The sequence below is a fragment of the Amblyomma mixtum genome, chromosome 5 (assembly GCF_055824585.1).
Source record: "Amblyomma mixtum isolate Tamu chromosome 5, ASM5582458v1, whole genome shotgun sequence".
Lineage (NCBI taxonomy): Eukaryota > Metazoa > Arthropoda > Arachnida > Ixodida > Ixodidae > Amblyomma > Amblyomma mixtum.
In genome coordinates this window covers 148,335,840-148,357,458 of record NC_143016.1, presented here as the reverse complement: position 1 = coordinate 148,357,458, position 21,619 = coordinate 148,335,840, and the positions used below count along the sequence as shown (strand labels likewise).

The 21,619-nt window shown below is 47.6% G+C and overlaps 1 protein-coding gene across 1 annotated transcript; it reads left to right on the top strand.

Annotated features, from left to right (window-relative positions):
- The first annotated feature begins 9,763 nt into the window (after nucleotides 1-9,763).
- Nucleotides 9,764-16,649, top strand: LOC149344121 (uncharacterized). The gene is made up of 2 exons (XM_089542552.1): nucleotides 9,764-11,272; nucleotides 16,269-16,649. Exons 1-2 carry the CDS (start codon nucleotides 9,764-9,766, stop codon nucleotides 16,647-16,649), a joined length of 1,890 nt encoding a protein of 629 aa, XP_089398678.1.
- The last annotated feature ends 4,970 nt before the right edge of the window (nucleotides 16,650-21,619 follow it).

Below are 21,619 nucleotides of genomic sequence, written 5' to 3'. Positions count from 1 at the left end.
TGGTCTCATCCTATCTGAGACTGGGCTTGATACGCTAGCTAGTCGTGCGACGCTCCACCGTCTGAATTTTCTGTACATGATTTTGCACACCAAATTAAAGTTGATTCTGTTACATACAGTACCTTGAACACTTCAAGAGAAACGCCTGACAAAAATGAACTTATGATACAAGAATACTTCTGCGCTAATAACACCTTTATGTTCTCTTTTTTTTTCTGCGAGCTGTGCGGGAGTGGAACTCCATTGATTATTTAGTGATTGTATAGCCAACTGCTGAGAAATTTTGGCGCTAGCTGCCAAAAGTGTATTGTCAGGGAAAAAACTGCCATTTTTGGCGGGGATTTTCCATGCATTTGTATTTCCGTGTATTTATTTGTATTTATCGTGACCATTTATGAAGTGAAAAGGTGATCATTGTTCATGCGTTATCTTTGTACTGCCTTTCTCCAATGACTCTTCCCATTGTCCCCATAATTTTCGCTGTCCTTTTTGCATACTGGAAATAATGTTTATGCCTGGTCGACTGCTTGTCTGCGGCCAAAACCCACTCCTGTGAAATTCCCTCAAAAAGGGATTGGAAGTATTTGTAGATAAATAAAATATAATAAGTTGGCTATGCCCTAGCACAATTTTTTTTTTCAACGCGTACGTGGTGCGAGAGGTAAAGCACATACCAAGATGCTGCCTCTCGCTGATCATGGACGTGTGTTCTGCATCCGATGGTAATAGTACTTCGCCTCAGTAGATTACGGCACACCAGACAGGTTTTCCTTAAAAAGAAACAGTAGCGTGAAGAGGGGAGCTCAAGGTGACGGGTCACAATAAAATATAGTTATTGCTACACATACTGATTGTAAGAAGAAGAAGAGGACGTCTCAGCAGTGCCGCACTTCGTCGCCATCGCTGGTGGTTCGGGCGCGAGTCTCGTGCTGGAGCTGCTTCATTCGGCTGGTTCTGCCGTCTTGCTACGACCCGACCGCTACGTGCGTTGGTCGCCGTGACCCCTTAATAAATACACTGTTCACTTCGTGGAGGATGCAACGATCCTAACCCCCGACGTCGCCCTGTAACTCCACAGTCGCAAGGTGTCTATTTCCATAGAGGAGTCAAGCCAGCAGACCCCGACCCTGCTTCCTGCTTCCAGCAACCTGCTTCCACCAGTCACCTGTTCTGGCCCCTTACGTCAACGCGTCAACGCGTGTTCAATGTCATCAATGTCCCTACCATGGCTGCATATCCGCGAGCTCTCCGCCGCCAAGCTTCTCATTTCTCCGCCCGGGATGGTCTCCTTTACCGCCTAAACTAAAACCCTGACGGCAGAAAATGTTTAATGGTTATCCCACGCCGTCTCCGCTCCGACGTTTGTGCCCATCATCACACTGACCCGCGAAGTGCTCACGCTGGTGTCCTCAAAACATATCACCAGCTTCGTCAGCGCTACTAGTGGCATGGAATGTACAATTTTGTCCGCCGCTACATTCGATCGTGTGATGCCTGTCAGCAACGAAAGGATTCACCTTGTTGCTCGGCCGGTCCCCTGCTACCTTTACCATGCCCCGCTCGCCCCTTTGACCGGATCGGCATCGACCTTTATGGCCCACTACCCTGCACTCCAGCCGGCAACTGATGGGTAATCGTCGCCGTCGATCACCTGACCCGTTATGCCGAGACAGCCGCCTTTCCCACGGCGACGGCTCGTGACGCCGCTTATTTTATTCTACACCACTTCGTCCTCCGTCACGGCGCACCCCGGGAGCTCCTCAGTGACAGGGGCCCTGTATTTTTGTCAGAGGTAGTTCAAGAGCTCCTCTCAGCATGTCAAACCGTACACCGTGCGACTACTGCCAACCACGCGCAAACAAACGGCCTCACGGAGCGATTCAATCGCACTCTGGGCGACATGCTCGCCTATCCTGTACCATCGGCACCATTTTACCCTACCGGCCCTATCCTTCCGAATACACAACTATCTCTGACATTGCCGACAAGGCTGAAGAGTGCCGTCAGCTGGCCCGCACCTTTACTTCCGACACCCAATGATACCTCAAATACGTGCACGACAATGTCAGGCCTGCTCCGACGTTCTCCACTGGCTCTCTCGTTTGGCTTTGGTTTCCTGCCGACAGCAAGTTCTCCCTCAAGTACCATGGCCCTTATCGTGCCATCCAACGCACGTCTCCTGTCAACTACCTCACTGAGCCAGTTACACCTTCCTCGGACCGCCGCCGTCGCGGTCGCTAGGTCGGCCACGTTAGGCACTTGAAACCGCACTACAACCCGCCTGTCGTTTCTTCGCTGTAAGTCGCCAGGATGGCTATTCCTTCTCGCCGGGGCCATTGTAAGAAGTGGACGTCTCCGCAATGCCGCTCTTCGGCGCCATCACTGGTGGTTCGGGCGCGAGTCTCGTGCTGGAGCTGCTTCCTTCGGCTGGTTCTGCCGTCCTGCTACGACCCGACCGCTTCGTGCGTTGGTCGCAATGACCCCTTAATAAATACACTGGTCAGCATAAAGAACTGTATTTAACTACCACTCGGTGTTAGTAGGAAGCATCAATTCTTATCAACGAAGAACGTTTTGGTCGCTGTCTAGTCATGGACATGCACCGCGCAAACATGGAAATCGGCACAACCGCAAAATAGAGAAACCAATGATAAACCCCCGTCAAAGTGATCAGGAGCCCAAGGAATAAACACAAACAAGTTGCAAAAGTCGCAGAAGAAGCAGTGGGGAGAGTTATCCCCGTATGCGATTATATCAATATTCAGTTAATATAAGAACACCAAATTCGCAATCAAAACTCCGGTAGTTGTGAAATTTACTTACGCTCATTACTTATGAAGATTGGGTGGGACCAGGAATGCCGCGAAAGGACGGACGCCGAGGATTTGTGCTTTTTCCTGACACGTTTCATTTCACGACTGCCACTTCCTTCCCGTGCGAAGTTCATGAATCAGCACTACAGATGCAGGATGCGCACAGCGGCACATTTTCCAAACCTGTTCTCCCCATTAGTAACCACTGACGCGCATAAACGCTTAACAGCATTGGCTGTGTGCGAAAACGAGTCTGACAAAAAAATTAATTTTATTCGCTTGTTGTGCCATGTATCTCGGAAAAGAGCAACGAGAACGGATCCAAAGACGTGTGGTAAACTAACGCGTCTGTCACAAAGACCACACTGTCGTCGAGTCACGCTAAAGGAGGAAAAGACACTGCCCAAGAGTGCACCCTGCCTGTGTTGACGTGAAAATAGGCTTAGCCAAATTGCTCCGGTCGGTTCCTGAACGGTTTTTGTCGTCCAAACCATCATACTATTGAAGTCCACATTGTAGCGGAACACTGGTCCACAGATGGCAAAAGCCACAATCAGTTCGGTATTGCCTCTGCGCGGAGAAAGAGCGAACATCAAAGCGTTTGCGCATGGCACGAGTTGCGAGCCAGCCGGTGTACAGACACTTCCGTATTTATCTTTCCCCATTTTGACAAACTGCACTCCGCCAACAACTTTCCTTGTCGAGAGCAAGTATCGTTGCCTACGTACCACTTAAATGTATACGTTCTTCGAGATGTAAAATAGCGTGGGTACTTGGCTCATTTTTCTTGGTAATTACCGATGTACTGGTGTCGCCCACAGGTATAGTTTTCTGAAAGGCTGATTGATCAGCCGAATAAAAGGGCTGCGCCTCCAACCGGCTGCCGAAGCAACCGATGGCTTCTGGGCACGTCTGCTAGTCAACATAGAATTCAAAATGAAGAGCCACCCCTCCTTTACCTAAACCACCACAAAAATGAAATAGTAACTGTATACAAGAGACTGACACGTGCGGTAGCCATGAAACAACTGACCTTGATTGCCCGCTCACCGGAAGTGCCCGAGCACGTTGCCATCCTGGCGGGCGTGCACCGTACGGTTGTAGCGGTCACCGATACATCCTCTTTTCTTTAAACATTGAGAAGGTGACTATAGAGTAAGTCCTTCACAATAGGGAGCGGGTGATATGCAGGACGGGGCGCCTTAATTCTGGTAGGCCAACCGGCGGGGAGGCCTTCTGAGTCTTGAGGACCGTCTTTGTTCTGCACCAACCACTCTAGTCGGTCCAGAGGATGTAGTGTATTCTGTAGCAGTCTCTGCTGCTCCCTTTCGAGGTTGCACCGCTGCCTGCTCCACTGTTTGTTGCCTAGGCGACACGCTTGGTTTGGTTGCACCCAACACTCCAGCTGGTCTAGGTGTTGTGAGAGGAACGAGCTCTGCGGAACCCCTTTCTCCTGCTGCTGGCGAGGATACTGTAGGCGGTCTTAGTAGTCTAGGTGGCGTACACTGCTCCCTTAGTGGGGCTGTTGATCTTGCATTCGATAACGGAGTGTCAACACGCATGAGGGCCTGTTGGGGTCTTGTCGATCTCTGACACACTGGGCGACTTTCCACGTCTTCAGCGTTGCGCCCTGTAGGATGAACCTGTTGTGATGTTGGGTTGGAAACCTCTCTCGTTTTTCGCAAGTCTTGACGGTTCCTTCTAAATTCGCTTCCATCCTCTGTTATTACTCTGTATGATCGCGGGGCCACAAGATCTAAAACTATAGCTTTTGTTCCCCACTTGCTTCCAGACCTAATCCGAACGCTGTCTCCAGGCTGTAACGGCGGGAGCTGCTCTCCTTTGTTCGTATCCTGCTTATGTTTTCGAGGTTTTGAGAGCTGCTGAGATGAATCCGAGCAGGGGTCCGGCAGCGGCGTTCTGCTGTCGCGACCCATGAGATACTTGGATGGTGAGACACCGCCTTCCAGCGGAGACGCACGATAGTTGAGGAGGCCAAGCCAAAACTACTCCTTTGATGATCCTGCCTTCTTGAGTAGCCTCCTGATTATTTGTACGCCTTTCTCCGGGAGTCCATTCGATTTCGGATGATAAGGGCTGGAAATGATGTGTTCAAAGTCAAACATCACTGCAAAGTCTTTAAATTCCTTGGCTGTGAATAGCGGACCTCCATCAGTGGAGACTTCGTGGGGGATGCCATAACGTGCAAATATCCGAGATAGTTTCTTATGACCTCAGTAGTTGTGGTGCCGTTCAATTCCTCGACCTCAGGATAGTTAGATAGGCATCGTACACAGCAAGGTAATGCTTTCCAGCATGCTCGCACAAGTCAGCTCCCACCCTGTACCAGGGGCGACTGGTCGTATCCCGTAGCAGCAGAGGTTCAGCAGGCTGTTTGTAAGCATGTTTGTAAATCGGACACCGCTCAGCCATTTCTCTTATTTCAGTCGCCATCCTGGGCCAGTACATGAGGCTGCGTGCTCGTGATGTGCATTTCGCTATGCCCAGAATCCCTCGATGCGACTGACAAAGCATTTCCTTTCGAAACTCGGAGGGAATGACAACTTTGGTACCTTTCAACAACACACCTTCCACCACTGACAGTTCACTGGTGTGCGTTTTCCACTCCCCGTTCAAAGACTGTGACGCCTGCAGTTTTGCCATGATTTGCTGCAGCTCCGGGTCCCTAGCCGTGGCATCTTTCAATTTGTCCATTCTTCTCTTGCTCACCCGGTCCTCCAAGACACTTATGGCGTGTACTTCCAAGTCATCTGAGAAGTTATCTAACAAGCGTTTCCCTTGCATCCTGGAAAGAGTGTCAGCAATAACCAGTTTCTTCCCAGGAACAAATTGCAACAGGCAGTCGTATTTCAGCTGTCGCAGGAAGAGCCTTTGAAGTCGAGGCGGGATGTCTCCGAGCCCTTTCTTCGAGATAGATATCAATGGACTGTGATCGGTCTCTATCGTGATTCTTCGGTTCCAAGACAAACTCATTAAACTTCTCAAAGCCAAACACTATTCCAAGAGCTTCCTTTTCAATCTGTGCGTATCTGCGCTCAGTCTCTGTCAGGACCCTTGACGCATAGCCCACAGGCCGCCAGTCGCTACCATGCTGCTGGGAAAGGGCTGTACAAAATGCAAAGGCGGATGCGTCAGTGGACAGCTTTGTAGGTAAAGATGGATCAAATATAGCAAGTACAGGAGCTTGCGTGAGCATTTCGTTTAGACGGGCCCACTCGATGTCGTGAGCACTAGTCCATTCAAAGACAGAGTCCTCCCGAAACAGACCACGAAGTGATTCTGTATGACTTGCTAAGTTCCGCAAGTGCTTGCTGAAATAGTTCACTGCTCCAAGTAGCCTCGGGACTTCCTTTTTCGTAGCTGGCTTCTGGCAATGGGCCAGGCACTCTACCAGTTCTTGGTTTGGTTTGATGCCTTGTTTACTTATTCTGTCTCCAGGGAAGTCGATCTGTTTCACTCCGAACCTACCTTTGTCCCAATTAAGAGTTAGGCCTGCAGCAGTGGCCGTGTCCAAGGCTTTGTACAATCTTTGCAGGTGCTCTTCCCTTGAGGCACCCCAAACCAAAATGTCATCTATGTAGATGCGTACCCCTGGTAGTCCGTCGAAAATCTCTGGCATTGTCCTTTGAAATATCTCTGGAGCCGATGAAATACCAAAGGGCAGTCTTAGGAACCGGCAACGACCAAATGGACTGCTAAATGTGCAAATTCTCGAGGACATGTCATCAAGCGGGATTTCGTGGAATCCACTATTGGCGTCAAGCGTGCTGAAATATTTCGCTCCTGCCAGTTCACTTTCGATCTCTTCCCTGCGCGGAAGCTGAAAGTGTTCCCTCTTCAAAGCCTCGTTCACTTTTTTGGGGTCCATGCAAACGCAAAGTTGGCCGTTCTTCTTTCGAGCAATAACAAGTGGGCTTACCCAGTCACATGGCTCTCGCACCTTGCCAATGATGCCTGGAGCTTCCAGGCGATCAAGCTCCTCTTTCAGCCGCGATCTAATTGCGTGAGGTACCCGCCGCGCTGGCTCGGCGACTGTACGGGCGCCATCTTGAAGAGTCATGGTGTATTCCCGCTTGAGTTTTCCGATGCCCGTGAACAACTTGGGATACTGCCGGCGAACGCACTCGGACAAAGCCTCATCTTTTTTTACGGCTCTGATTCTGTTGACAAGACCAAACTGCTCATAAACCTGCAGTCCCAAGATCGACTGACGGCCCTTCTTCCCAACAAAGAATTCCACTAGTCGAGTGTCGGCGCCAATTCGAACCGGGAGGCATACCTTTCCGATGTGCACGATTTCATTCCCGCCGTAGCTGCGTAGTACGGCCCTGGCTGGCTCTGGCTGCTGCTTGGTTCCCAGGGCTTCAAATAAGCCGCGCGGCAGCAGGTTGGCCTGCGCGCCGGTATCCGACTTTCAGCCGCACTTCCCGTCCCGAAATACGAGTCGCTACCTCCCAGTCGCGCGCATCACCAGCGCTCGCTTTCTTGCATTCTGTAGATACGTGCAGCACGGTAAAGCCGTCAGCGTCGTCTGGCCGCTCGGCAACCTCGTTAACATCCGCTGCTCTTGCTTTGCAGCAAACTGCAAAATGCATCTGCCTTCCGCACCTAGCACATTTTTTCCCATATGCTGGACACTCGCGAGGCCTATGCGAGCGGTTGGAGTTGCCGCATTTCTTTTCTTGGTGTCTCCCTTTGCCGTAACCCTGCGCGTCGTTCCTGTGCTGCTGATGCTTGTTTTTCTCTTCACCCACTGCGTCGACGCTTTTGTCTTCACTCCACACTTTGCTTTGTGCGGCAGCGATTTCCTCAGTCTTTGCCCACTCGACGGCTGCGGTGAGTGTCAAGTCCTTTTTGGCTAGAAGCTTTTCCCTCAGCGTCCTACTAGATGTGCCGTACACTATTTGGTCACGCAGCATCGATTCCTGAAGGGTGTCAAAATTCCAGGTCTTCGATTTCAGTAGCAGGTCTCGATAGAAGTGCTCCAACGGCTCACCTTCGGCTTGCGTGCGGTTCCGGAACACGTAGCGCTCGAACGTCTGATTGCTCTGCGGTAGGCAGTAGGCTTCAAAAGCTTGCATTAGCTTGTCGTAGTCCTTCTTGTCTTCAGCGGTAAGATCGAAGGTGTTGTAAACATCTTTTGCCTCTTGACCGGTGAGGTGAAGCAAAATGGCGGCTTTCTGGGCGTTGCTGCGTTGTCTTCCTGGTTCAGTTGACTCAGGGGCGATGAAGAAGAGCTCTACCCGTTGCTTGAATCGAGTCCAGTTGTCCGTCACATTATCCTCGAAACGCAACGGATCTGGAGGCGGAAGCTCCGTCATTTTTTGGCGCTGGAACTGGTCACTTTTGACACCACGTATACAAGAGACCGACACGTGCGGTAGCCATGAAACAACTGACGTTTATTGCCCGCTCACCGCAAGTGCACGAGCACGTTGCCAGACTGGCTGGCGTGCACCGTAAAGTTTTAGTGGTCACCGATACAGTAACCTTCAAATAAAATGCACAACTCGCCCACTTACCGATCCGGGATTTTGGTTGCTTTTCTTTCGGTTTTCTTTGGTTGCTTTTCTTCTGCTTGGTTTGCCTTTGCGAAAACACTCCTCGCAAACGACAGCATTTTCTGCTTAACTCTAGGAAATGCAGGAACTCCCGATGTCTAACTACTTCTCAAAAAACGTATACATTAAGATATATTGTGAGCGATTGTTTGCCCTACTTTAAGCCAGTACTTCGCGCACAGATTTTTTTATATCTGGAAAGATAACTAGAGAAATCTCTATACCAGCCGTCATCAGCGCATCGCGATAGTTCTAAAGCGTCTTGTCATGTGATGCTAGCTTGCTACTTTAGCTCCGGCAGTTGGCAAAGAGAAAGGTTTTCAATGCAAAACAAATTCCTGTGTCTTGTTGCGAATGCTGTAAACCCGTTTCTAAGTCCGCGCTTATCACCCGTTGATGTATCCAATTAGGAACCATTTGTGCCGAATTAAGGTTACAATGTTTTTGTTTCCCGGCAATACTCAGTTTTATTTTGATCCATACCAGAAACCTTTTTTGAGCCATAGTGGCTCAGTGGTTATGGCGCTTGCCTGCTGACTCGAAGAACGCTGTTCTGTTCCTGGCCGCGGCCGTCACATGTTGGTGGAGGCAAAATGCTAGACACCTGTGCATTGTGCGATGTCAGTGCACGTCAAAGAACCCCAATGGTCGAAATTTGCGAAGTCCTCCTCTACAGGCTCCCTTGGAGCCTGCGAGGCTTTGGGACGTTAAACCCGAATAAAACCAAAACAACCCTTATTCAATTTCTCCCATGAAACTTAAATTTGCGTCAGTTCTATGTCATCGATTATAGCTTCGATCCAGTCTGACACGCTCAACGGAAAAAAAAGGCATAAAATGTCTTGGTATGAAGTCACGGTCGCAAAAGTCAGGGCAAAACGGCCTCAGTATTTTATTCAACAAATTTATTGTGAGGTTATATGCGTTTGAAATTTGTCATAACTGTAAGAAACTGAATACTGAGACTGAATATGCCACTCATTTGGTAATTTTTTTCCGGATGCCTCCCATGCTAAGCCAAAATTTTCGAGGATGGTTTACGCGCGCGCATAGCGATGCGGGTGAACGTCAGAATACCATGCTGATAGATGCCAAATAGAAGAAAAAGTGTCTTTATGCTTCGTTCTCGTGATAGCGATTATATTCGCGCTCGAGAATGACTGAGCTGATCCCAGACCGCAGGCATGAGCTGATCCGTCACATCGTATCTTCATCAAATAGCTTGATGCCACACCCATCCTACATTAGTCCGCGAAGCGCGCGCGATTCGCTTACTGTTCTTTTTTGCGTCGTCGGGCATGGAACGTGGCAGTGGCAGCTGGGGACGTTAGCATTCCGGAACCCACTTAAGCCCAAATGATGGCGGGCATGGCATCTAGCGAAGAAAGCTTCTCCCTTCTGCTTTTGCCGAGCGAGATTATCGTCCACATCTTGAGGTTCCTGGGCCCCGTAGACCTGAAGGCCGTTGAAACAACGTCGCGTAAGTTGGCGAGCCTGGCTCGCGACCCATACCTTGTGCAAACCACGAAGTTTCTCCTGAACTTCCCGGCGGAATCCCTTGTCGACTACTTGGACGAAAGGCGCGTGGTGGCGATATCTGAACTCGACTTGAACGGCTATTTAGCCGCCGAATCGAGCACGGTGGAGAGGTGCGTTCACAAGTGCGTCAATCTTGAAACACTGCGCTGCGCGAACACCCGTCTGTTGCCGACAGCGGTGCTTCGCCTTCTTCGAGACAGGCTTCGTTGTCTGCAGTTCCTCGAATGGTCAGTCCTGGGTAGAAAAGACCACCAGCGGGATGTGGACAGTTTTTCAAGGCACCCACCTAACAATGACAAGCAGCCAATAATCCCTGAAACGTTGCGCGGCATGTATGTTGAGGTGTCACCGAACAGACGCAACCAACTTTTCTTGTCCTCGGTTATCAAGCGTTGTTCCAACCTTCGCAACTTACACTTCCACGAACTGAAGTTTTGGTCAGAAGATGAAACAACCGCGTACAGTGTGCTCGAGAGTTACCACGACGCGACAGCGGGGAAGTTTGAGACATTCACCTTCACCGACGACCGCGCCGATGTAGACAAGAAAGCGGCAAAGACGCTGCCTGCAGACGCATGCGTTCAAGTGCACGCGCCCGACTGTCTTCTCAGCATTTTCAAGGCAAGCCTGAATATATCTCCTTATGTAGTCGTCAGGCTGAATCCGAGGCCATCGACGAACTGCGTGGTCCTGGACAGGAGAACGGCACATCTCGTACCGAGAGGTTTTTCGAATCTCTTCATTGTCATCAAAGATGACCCGTTTGCAACTCTCGAAGCGGCGGCTCGTTACCATTGGCCACGTAACACGCGAGCGTTGACGTTGACAATCCCCGCTGCTCAGATGATGGCCTTGAATTGTTCCGCAAGTCCCGCCGGTACTGCCTCTTTCCTCCAGTTCCTCAGAGGATGTATCAGCCTGAGAGAGCTGAATCTCGCTGCACTCCATTTCGAGGAAAACTTCGATTGCTGCTCCGTTCTGGCTGACGCCGGCCTCAATGGTCTACGTGCACTAACCCTGCCCGCATGCGCCCTTCGTTGCTGCGGGCGACTCGAACAGCTCGCCAGGGCACGTTACAGGCTGGACGAGCTAGACGTGCGTGCTACTCTTACTGCGCAGCCGCCGGCTTGTTTATTCTGCAACGATCCTTCCACTTGCACCCAAAAGATATTCGAGGGACTGCGCCTAATACGCCCCCTGAGGCGCCTTACCTTGTGCGATCTGCCACACGTTCTCGACCTGCACTTCCTCAAGGGCTGTGTGCTTCGTGAACTCCGACTCCGCAATCTGGGACCCGGGTGCTTTGCCACATTGGAAACAATAGCAGCTCTGATAGAGGTGAGCACCTTTATAAATTTGCACAGGCTAAGCCTTAGCGATTGTGTCGTGCCGCTAGCCCAGTAATTTTACAGAATGCCTATTCTCCACTTTTTTTTGTGTGTGTGCAGCGGTGAACTAACTAGCTTTGGGAGAAATATAGGAGATACAAGATCTAAAATTGCAGGTGTCCAGTATAGTCAATGAATATAAGCATAAAGTTGCAGCTGCTACGTTCTCTCAGTGTTTTAAACACAACAAACCCACGCTGTCTGGTTTGCGTCATACTGAACTTGTTCATTTGGCGGCATTTTAAAATAACTTTCTGCAGCAACTCAAGAAGTCTAGTAATATAGATGGTGTAGTTAGTGGAAAATACTCATCCACATGCAAGTGTCTAAATGCTGCACTTGCTGTTGTGCTTAACTAATTGTCAGAAGGCAAATATCGATCTTTAAAAAATGATAAAGTTCTTGCCGCAACGAATCTAGAAGTCACCAGTATCTGGACCTGTTATTAATTAACATGCGTTATAGGGCTAGTTGGCTCATTCTCAGAATTCTTTTTTGCGCTAGAAAGACGACACAAAAGACAAGGGAGACAGGATGGCGCGAAAACTTTCAACTGTTTTATTGAGGAAAAGTACATGATAGATATACAAAGAAATGGATAATCATAGATGCCACGTGCAAGCCAAAAACCTGGAAAAAGCACAAAGGAATAGCACAGGCTTCTCACATCTTATCTAATTTATCTAGAAAGGCGAAATCTTTGTCATATAACGTCACCGATGGCGTACTAACACAAGAACTACCGCCTTTCTAATAAAGTATGCCTCAGCCAGTTCTCGCGCATCCGTGTCAGTGCTCCTGCAAAAGATGCTTGTGCCTCAGCCTTGAATCACACATTGTTTTTTTTGCTTTTTGGTTTTATCATTTTCTTTTCCACACCCACTGACGTGTGCCGGAAGGTTGGAACCGATACCATTCCTCAAGGACAAATTGTGTTCCCTTAGACGCTCATTAGCACATCGGCCCGACTGCCCAAAGTACACCTTCCCACACTTCAACGAAATTTTGTACACTACCCCTTTTTCACACTTCACAAAACTGGTTCACATGTTTGATTTTGCAGCCTGAGTTGTTGCTACTATTCTGCGAAACTAGACCACACAGTGAAGACAGCCGAAAAAACCACGGGCACCCTAAACTTCTTAGCCACGCACTTGAGGCTATCAGCCACTTTATGCTGGTAGGGGACGACTACAGGTTTCAATCTCTTTTGTGGAACTGCGACCGTTGACTTGTTCCTTTTTCTTTGTCGTTTAATCTTCTTGATTAGAGATTCGGCAACTGAACTCACTACTATCAAGTGACAGCCTGCCTATTTTAGCTTCTTCACCTGATCGTGAAAGCTTTCCTGGGCCATGTGACAACAAGGGTATCTTAAGGACGGCTCAAGGCATATCAAAGCGATAGCATAGTTCACAGTTTTTGGTTGCTTGGAATGAAAATGCACTATTTTTTGTGCGCACGCGGTCGGTATTTCCAGCAAAAGCCTGAGTCTTTAAGGGTTATTTTCAAGTCTAAAAATTGCTAACAGCTGTCATTGGCTACTTCAAAAGTGAAATCCAATCCTTTGGCAAGCTATATAAATTTAGTAAGAATGACCTCCACGATTTGCAGATCGGTCAAAGGTGAGTGTTTCTTCGTAACAATGAAAAAAATCGTCTACATAATCAAAGTCTTTAGCGTGCTACCGTTTTCGAGCGCCTGAGTCAATGCTTTTCTACCCCGGCGAGAAAAATGTTGCAAATCACCGGGGCCACTCGTGGCCCGATACAGATTCCATTCTTCTGTACATAATTAATCATACCGTTTAAAGGAAACAGTGGTGGAACTGAGATTAAACTCTAGGAGTACTAAGTTGTTAACCCACATACCAGCACTGTTTTGAAAAAACACCGCTCTGTTCATTTATATGCAAAGCCTGACAGGCGCCAACAACTCGCTTTGTGGAATAAAATCGAACAAGTCAACAATATCTACAGAAAAAATTTGTCCTGTTCAGTTTGTTTCATGCAAGAATTCCATAATTTCAAGGCTATTCTTAATGACAAACGGGTCGTCTCCTGCCAGTCCGTTTGAGTTCCTTCAGCAGGATCCATGCGTGTAGAAAAGAAAATTAAAAAAAAACAAAGTAAAAAAACCCACGTGGGATGCAAGGCTCCAAGTCACTAGCATCTTGTGCAGGAGCACTGACACGCTTGTGCGAGAACTGGCTGCAGCCTAGCATATTAGAAAAGGCGGTAGTTCATGTGTTAGTACACCATCTGTGACACTCTATAACAAAGATTTTGCCTAACTAAATTAATTAGATAAAAGTTGAGTTACCTGTACCCTTCCTTTGTGCTCTTTCAGGGTTTTTTTACTTCCACCTGGCATCTATGATTATCGATTTTTTTAGTATAAATATGTACCTTTCCTGAGTAGAACAGTTGAAAGTTTGCGCTCCGTCCTGTCTCTCCTGTCTAAATGTGTCGTCTTCGTGAGCGAAAAAAAATTCTGTCTTTATTCATGACTGAAAGCACTAAGTTTTGTCTCGCAGCATAATAAAATGCTTTTAGAACCTTAGTTCGGGCCGCTATTTCTTAGGCAATGGTTCACAGCTAATGGGCAGTGGCGGTTGTCATCAAGCGCTCGATGATTACTTCAAGCGCTCTGCAAAACTGGTGTTCAGGAAACATGTTGCAACCGTCTTGTTCCACGGTGGACACCTAAACCGCGGCGTGAGGGAAAGGTGGAAAGAGGCAGTGAAAGCAGAAATAGCAGAAGCGGCGCAGTAGAGGAGAGTTTGGGATAAATTTCGGTCACCTGAGGTTGTGAACCTTGCACTGACATTGCAAGTAGTAGCAGTAAAAGTATTTGTCTCGAAGGAGAAGAGTTAGAGCATAGGGGGTGGGGGAGAGGTAGATTGGAGCTTCATTGGTCGTTCATTCCTGTTCCATGATTCCCGTTTGCCACCGGTGCCGCCTTGGTGCTCGTCACCAGCTTAAGCTGTATGCTCGGGTCGGAGTAAGTCAGGAGGGCCTGCCACTGCTTTAGACTGTGGCTAGTTATTTTTCGTAATAAAGGGCTTTTTTTTGTTGCAAAGCACGGCGATCTGCTTGTGTTTTGTCTCCATGGAAACGCAGCCGACGTGGATTACACTAACCTGGCATTGCGTCCGGCCCATGTGCAGGACGCTACGAGAAACCGCTGTGCACGTCGAGAGAGGCACGCCTCATACACAGCGTTGTTCTGCGTCATGGGCTGCAACTTTGAAAATTTGTTTTGGAGGGATTGTAGCGGCTCACTAACTGTTTCACTTCGAAGTGGACACCCCAACCGCGTCGTGAGGGAAAGGTTGAAGTAGGGAGTGAAAGGAAGAGAAACGGGGTGCTGTAGTGGAGGGCTCCAGAATAATATAAACCACCTCCGGTCTTCAGCGTGCACAGACATTGCACAGCACATGGGCGCCTTTTGCGTATCGCCTCCATCGAAGCGTGGTCGCCGTGGTCGGGTTCGAACCCGGGCGCTCCGGCTGCTCCTTTCCGTCTGTTAAAGAAGGCACATTCTATGGTTCCACGCACTATGAGACTGCTCCATGGTCTTTAGCAACTACTAATAACTTTGACAGAGACGAGCACTTCGTAATTTCGGCGTCCCTCGTTGGTTTAGAAATCAGCAGAGGACGTGTGCTCGTGTGTTCGCCTATGCTCACTCGAGGCGTCGAGCGTCGCACTGGAAACTTCCCAAAGTCGCTTCCTTCGGTTGCTAGGCTGTGTTAGGGCGTTGTCATCAGCATCGCAAAGCATCACTGGCCAGTGGCGCTGACGATTCGCTCCCAGTCCAAATGTTGCTCTGGGGTGACGCACTGGCAAGTCGCATGGAGGAACAACGTCATGCAGAAGCTGGGTCGAAGGAGGCGGCGAAGGAGCACGGGCTCTCGCGTCTGCGTAAGCGTTTATGGCTGGAGCAATGGACCGCGGCCAACCGTGTAGTGCGTGCGCTCCCCAAGGTGCTGACGCACGAGATCCAAGCAACCCGCGAAAGGTGCCAGAGACTGCGGGCTCAGCGTGCAGAACGCACCATCATCTGCCTGCCGTATTACGGCGCCGCTCACAAGCACTAAGCATTTATTCGCAAAAGCACAACCGTCGTAAAAGTACAACCGAAAACTTGTTGTGTGGACTCGATATACATGGTGTTTCACCTAAGTCTTTTACACAATTTCAAAAAAAAAAAAAAAAACGCATTGAGAGCTGGAAGAGCGCTTTTTTCTGCATAAGTAATGTCCATATCAGTAATAATCATATCAGTACTAAGTAATATGCATAAGTAATATCCATATCAGTACTAAGAATTCCGAAAACGGGATTACCCTCAGCGCTGCGGCCCAAGAAATTTGGCTGTTTCCACACGTTACTCGGACTGGAGAGGTTGCTTTGCCTGCAAGCTTCTCGAAAGCGCATGTGTTTTGCTGCGATGTTGGCAACATTTGTTGCGCCACAGCGCCGTGGGTATCGGGTTTCTGAAATTCCAAAACTTATACGAATATTACCTACGATGTGTAACACGGCTTTGAATAATTCAGGAGCCTAACATTGATTAGGTTGAGGCGACCTAAAAGGAAATAAAAATAAGCCTAACAGTAATATTTAAGTTAACTATTCAATATTAGTTAAAGAGCTTGCTAGTTAGCACGCCTTAGCTGTATTCTGATGTATTTCACCGCTGGCAATGATATGCTGAAAAAAGAGATCGTTTAACTTATAAAGATATTTCTGAAAATTGTACGAAATCTTAGCGGAAACATCTGGTATATATTCCTCTTAAAGACCAGCATTCCGACTCTTCCGATTATTGCACGTCATTTTACCATCCGTTCATGTTGTTGAGGCATACCATGCCTTTCGCGCCGTTTTCTTTCCGCCCAGCGTTGACGAAGAATTAAATTTCTGCAATTCGTTTTACAGGTAATGGAGCATCTGGAAAGCCTGAAACTGGAGGGTAACATCGTCTCCTTAGACCTGTGCTTCCTCAGCCGAGGATGGAGGCACGCTGCGCGGCTTCGCCGGCTATGCATTACGTCTACCAGCATACAGCAGTTACAATCGCACGACTTGATGGTCGAACTTAACCAACTCTTCCCAGATGCTGAGTTCATCCATGTGCATGGCTGGATACCCGGCGTGGAACGTGAGCGCTTCAATCACATCCTGCCCTCGGTAATCGGTCCTTACAGAAAATACTCGTACACGGAACCGGCGTATTCCGCCCACCGCACTCTCCTCTGTAAGACGAACGACCTCGTTTCTGCCCCGAGGCCGTACAACTGCGGTCCAGGCCGCTTTTGAAACTGGTGGGGCCAAACATGCCGACCTCAATACCATGCCTTCACACGCGCTCGCATATGCACCAACAGAAAACTGTTTCAAGAAAGCCGAGCAGTTGAAATACATTCTTCTGCCGTCGATTCGTACCAGCAAGTTACGCTCTCGTGACTGCAAACCAGTACATGGCGTACATGCTCAACGGTCGCGGTGTTTTGGCTTTGCTTAAACGCCATGGCTCCGAGCTGGTTTTAAATGCACGTTTCCTGGTATACTTATTGTGACGACGAAATTTAAGGGTTGTACTCTGCTGCCTTTTTATTTTTGAATGCTCTTGGACAAGACAAGGCTCAGTGGTGTCTCTCAATTTCGCTGGCTTGCAGCCAGCTGTACCAGTGATTCAATCAATTGTTTTTGTCATTGACACTTCAGTGTGAAAAAGAAAAGCTCTATAGCTGGCTATAAGTTTCGTAGTGGGTCCGCCACGGTATTTCATTTCCTTCGATGGCTCGAAAAATAACAGTAGGCTTTTCTGTGCGACATTTTTAGGACATTGCACAAGATATCCACTTCGATGTTCCCGCCTCAAACATTACCAGCCTAAGCTGATAACCATGCACCCACGTAATGAAGCTGCATTTCTTTCCTTCGCTGCCAGTAAGATCGTTCACAATATTTTCCTCGAAAAATTGGTTTACTACCGATTTTGTTGTGCGCACCATCATGCGGTATTCTTGGCAAATAATAGCTAAACTAAGGAGAGCTAATAAGTATGGAGTATTCACATGGCGGCACAACACATCAGGGGTTTCAGTAGATAATTTTATGAGGATACTTGAGTTTTACCTCGTTTTGACGTTTGTCGCTTGCGACAACAAATTTTATCACCAAAGAAAGGCATTGGATCCTGCGTAGCGCCTGTACTCACTAAAATTTTTCTAACATCTATTGACCGCCCCCTTGAACTAAGGTTAACTGGGAAGGGGGTACTGAAGGTTTTTAGGTATGTTCACGATTTCTTGGTAGTTTTTAAAAAACAGAATGAGTTGACGCTGTGAGACAGACACAGACGCTGTGAGCTCTCTGTTAAATACTTTTAAAGAAATGGGAGGGGATTGAGGTTCACGCATGGCCTACCTGTGGGGGAGTGCTTTACAGATTTTAGACATAAACATCACTGTTGGTGAAGGTCATTCATGATGGCAATATGCACCGCCAGCATAGAAGGAGCTACTACCGTATGCTTCGGCCCAGTCGAAAACTGTGAAACGCGCCATTGCCAAGCTTTGCCTTGATACGGCTCTCTTGAAATTGTGTTGGCATACCATGCAAGGGAGCTATGACAAGCAGGTTGAAAGGTTACTTTCAGCAGGATTTCCTAGCACAATTATCACCGCGGTTGCTGGAGCCCTGTTAAAGATGAAGAAGCCCATCAAGTTCCAGCAGCCGTGTGGTAACCGAAAAGCGGCTGTAAAACCTGAAGTAGTGCTATATGTGCACAAGGTAGCCCACCACTTGAAAAAAGTGGCCAACACACATGGCGTACCGGCCGTTTTCTCGGACCCACGCAAGCTGGCACAGCTCTGCGCGCTCATCGCGAGCAAAGACAAGAGTGGGTGTCGCATCAGACATGCAAAGAAGTTCACGAATTGCTGCATCGGGGTGGTTTACGAATTACCGCTGTCATGCGGGAAGGCCTATATGGGCCAAACAGGGGGGTTCATCAATGAAAGGGCAGGTGAGCACGCCAGGTCAGTAAAAAACGTAAGTGGTGCAAACTTTTTTCAGCACTACGCTTAGTGTTATGAATGCGCTCGAGCGGCAGAACATTTGGCACAGGCTAGATGCAAGTACTGCAAAAAGTGTCAACCACGGTTTCACGAGATAGATTTTAGGTAAAAACAAAGAAAAAAGGGCAAGGGAACTATTTGAAGCATTTCATATAAGACAGGCGTATTTTGTGTTTGAGATACGTCGGTGAGCCTCTTCAAATCGGAAATGGCATATCTTGAACGGTTCTGTAGATAGTGTTGTTCGAAACTGGTATCTTTCTACACGTGTCCTGGTTTTCCTTATATTTGCTGCGCTGTTAGTGAATCAAGTTAGACGAAGTTTAGCGCTAGTCCTGTCTGGCCCTCTGTTGTGTGCGTCTTGGTTGCGCTACAGTTCTTTTGTTACAACACGTCTCAAGCACAGCCGAATCGGCACAAACACGGCCTGCATTGAGCGAAGTGGTATTTGTCCGATATCGCCGTGGTCGCAATAAAATACTTGTGAAATCATTAAAAATGCATTTCCTTGTCGCATTCTGCGCTTCATTTTGCTGGCACATAAACAGCGCATGCAATCGACAGCACCTGCGATTTCGAACGGACCTCTCTTCAACCGGTGTTGTCAGTCATTCCCCTCAGAGTTAATTATTAATGAGTTTTGAGCATGCTACTTAGAGAATGTTTCGATAACAAATCACTCTAGCCACTTTCAACCGAGAGCCTCAGAAGTCCTGCGCGCGGGCAAAGCAGCAAAGAAAGTACAACCTGGTGGAGACTAAATAATTCACAATAGCTTATTCCCTACACTTTAGATTAGAGCATGATTGGGCGAGCTTGCTTTTGGACGGTGTGAAGGCAATCGTAGCTCAATTTTTTTTTTTAACACAAAGAGCCTTTCCGTTGATAGCCATCATCTGTGAACCCGTTCTGGTTTACCAGGCCCACGTGGCTCCGTATGCTGCGCCGTTCCGAGGTTTCTGAACCTGTGCGTGTTTGCTCAGCTACGCTTTGGCGTCGCGCGAGACCACGCAGACGTGGCCACAGGAACTGCAGACGCTCACCAATTGCACTCACTTCCCTTCGTTTCTTAATTCCCCATTCCTCTTTTCTGTTTTTTTAGCGCCCAAGCATTAAAGCGCATGTTCGAGGGAAAAGTCGTGTACGTTGTCATATTTAGGATTGGTCTGGAGGGTTGTCATCACGCGTTAAGTTCTGAAATGAAAACAATTAAAACCCAAAATAAATCCTGTCAACAAGGCCGTAGCATGACCGAAGTGTCATTGTGAGGTTGTAAGGCTAATATATCGCTGAAAATTATACTTAGGCAATGGTATAAGGATCGAACCAGTGATCCTTACGTGGCGAGTCCCTAGGCCTTTGAGGACCATTCGTTCGACTTGATTAAAAGGATAACGTGTGGGTCTTTGGTGTATCCCTTGGTCTAGTAGTACTACTAATGCAAGCTAAGGAGTGTAAGCAAAAGAAATACAAACTAAGGACGTAACGAATAGTTATTACCCCTGTCGCGTATTACCCTTAAGGCGGAGCGTAAGTGCACCGCTATTTTTTTGACGACTCGGTCGGGCTCGCCTATTACTTTTTTTTTAGTGTGCGTGCACAGCCCAATGCTATCACAAAATGCGTGTAAGTGCGATTACATCATCACTCACAAAGTTCGGCCATAAATTCTTAACTTTTTTTAGTGTGACGTCCTGAACTTTCTATAGTTTAATCACCCGCCTTGAAGACTTGGATATCCCTTTCTCTCTCTCTCTCTCTCTCTCTCTCTCTCACACACACACGCGCATATATTATCATTCTTTCATAATTAATGTACAGTGTGACCATTCTAAAGCTGAGAGATAAATGATTACCCAATACAACAAAAATTTTGAAGGCATTGCCTATTTCTCTTCGCTCTTTCCAAAAATATTTGCTCCTTCTTTTAAAAAGTCCCTAGATAACGCAGAAGTGCCGAAAGACTGGAAAATAGCTAAGGTTGTTCCTGTTCATAAATCTGGGGACACTACAAACGTATCTAACTATCGCCCTGTTTCACTCACGTGTGTTGCATCCAAGATATTTGAACACATCATTCTTAAGCACATAGTAACATTCCTGAAAGAAGATAATCTACTGAGTTCTAAACCTCAACTGCTGGAAGTCATCCACAATCTCGCATCCGCACTGGACAAACGTAGCCAGGTTGATGGTTTATTTCTTGATTTGTCGAAATCGTTCGATCGTGTCTCACACCCAAAATTGATGTTTAAACTTCAACGTTTCCTTGGTTGTAATAAAATTAAAACCTGGATACAATGTTACCTTTCATACCGCTTCCAGTTTCTGCAATATGACCGCCACGGATCGCACCATGTCAAAGTAATATCTGGAGTATTTCAAGGAACGGTATTAGCACCCATATTATTTCTACTTTACATCAACGCTCAAAACAGTCGAGCTTAACGCACCAGTCCGAATGTTCGCAGATGATTGCATCATTTATAAAGAAATTAGGTCGCAAGACGATCAAGTCACATTAAACAATGCAGTTGGCCGAATAGCAGAATGGTGTCGAGAGTGGCAGATTACCCTGAATATCGAGAAATCAGTGTGTATGACTGTATCAAGAAAAAAGAACCCGCTCGTTTTCTCATATGAAGTCGAAAATAAACCTATAAAATCAGTCCAAAAATAGAAGTACATCGGCTGTGTCATCCCGTCTGACCTTAAATGGGATAATCATGTAGAATATATATCGTCAAAAGCACTTTCCGCACTCTTTTCTTTTAAGCGATCAATACCGACTGCCTCTCCCGACACCAAGCTACTGGCAGAACGCTCCCTCGCCCTTCCTGTGCTCGATTACAACATCCTGTGTTGGTTTCCGCACACATAGAAATGCATTAATAATTTAGAAAGTGTACAGCAGAAAGCAGAAAGGTTTATTTTTAACAAATATAAACGTAATGACTCCACAACTGAACTCTTAAACAAGGCAAATCTCTTCACTATTAGTAACCGCGCCCGAACCTCGCGCCGTTCTCCTAATAAACGGTGCTCATAAAACAGATTCTGAACTCTACTTAGTTCTTTCACCAAAACGCAATATCAGAACGAAACACTCACAGCATTTAACAGAGTATAAATTCAATACTTACACCTTTCGTTATTCATTTTCCTCGCAAGCTATTAGGGAGTGGAATATGTTACCTGCAAACG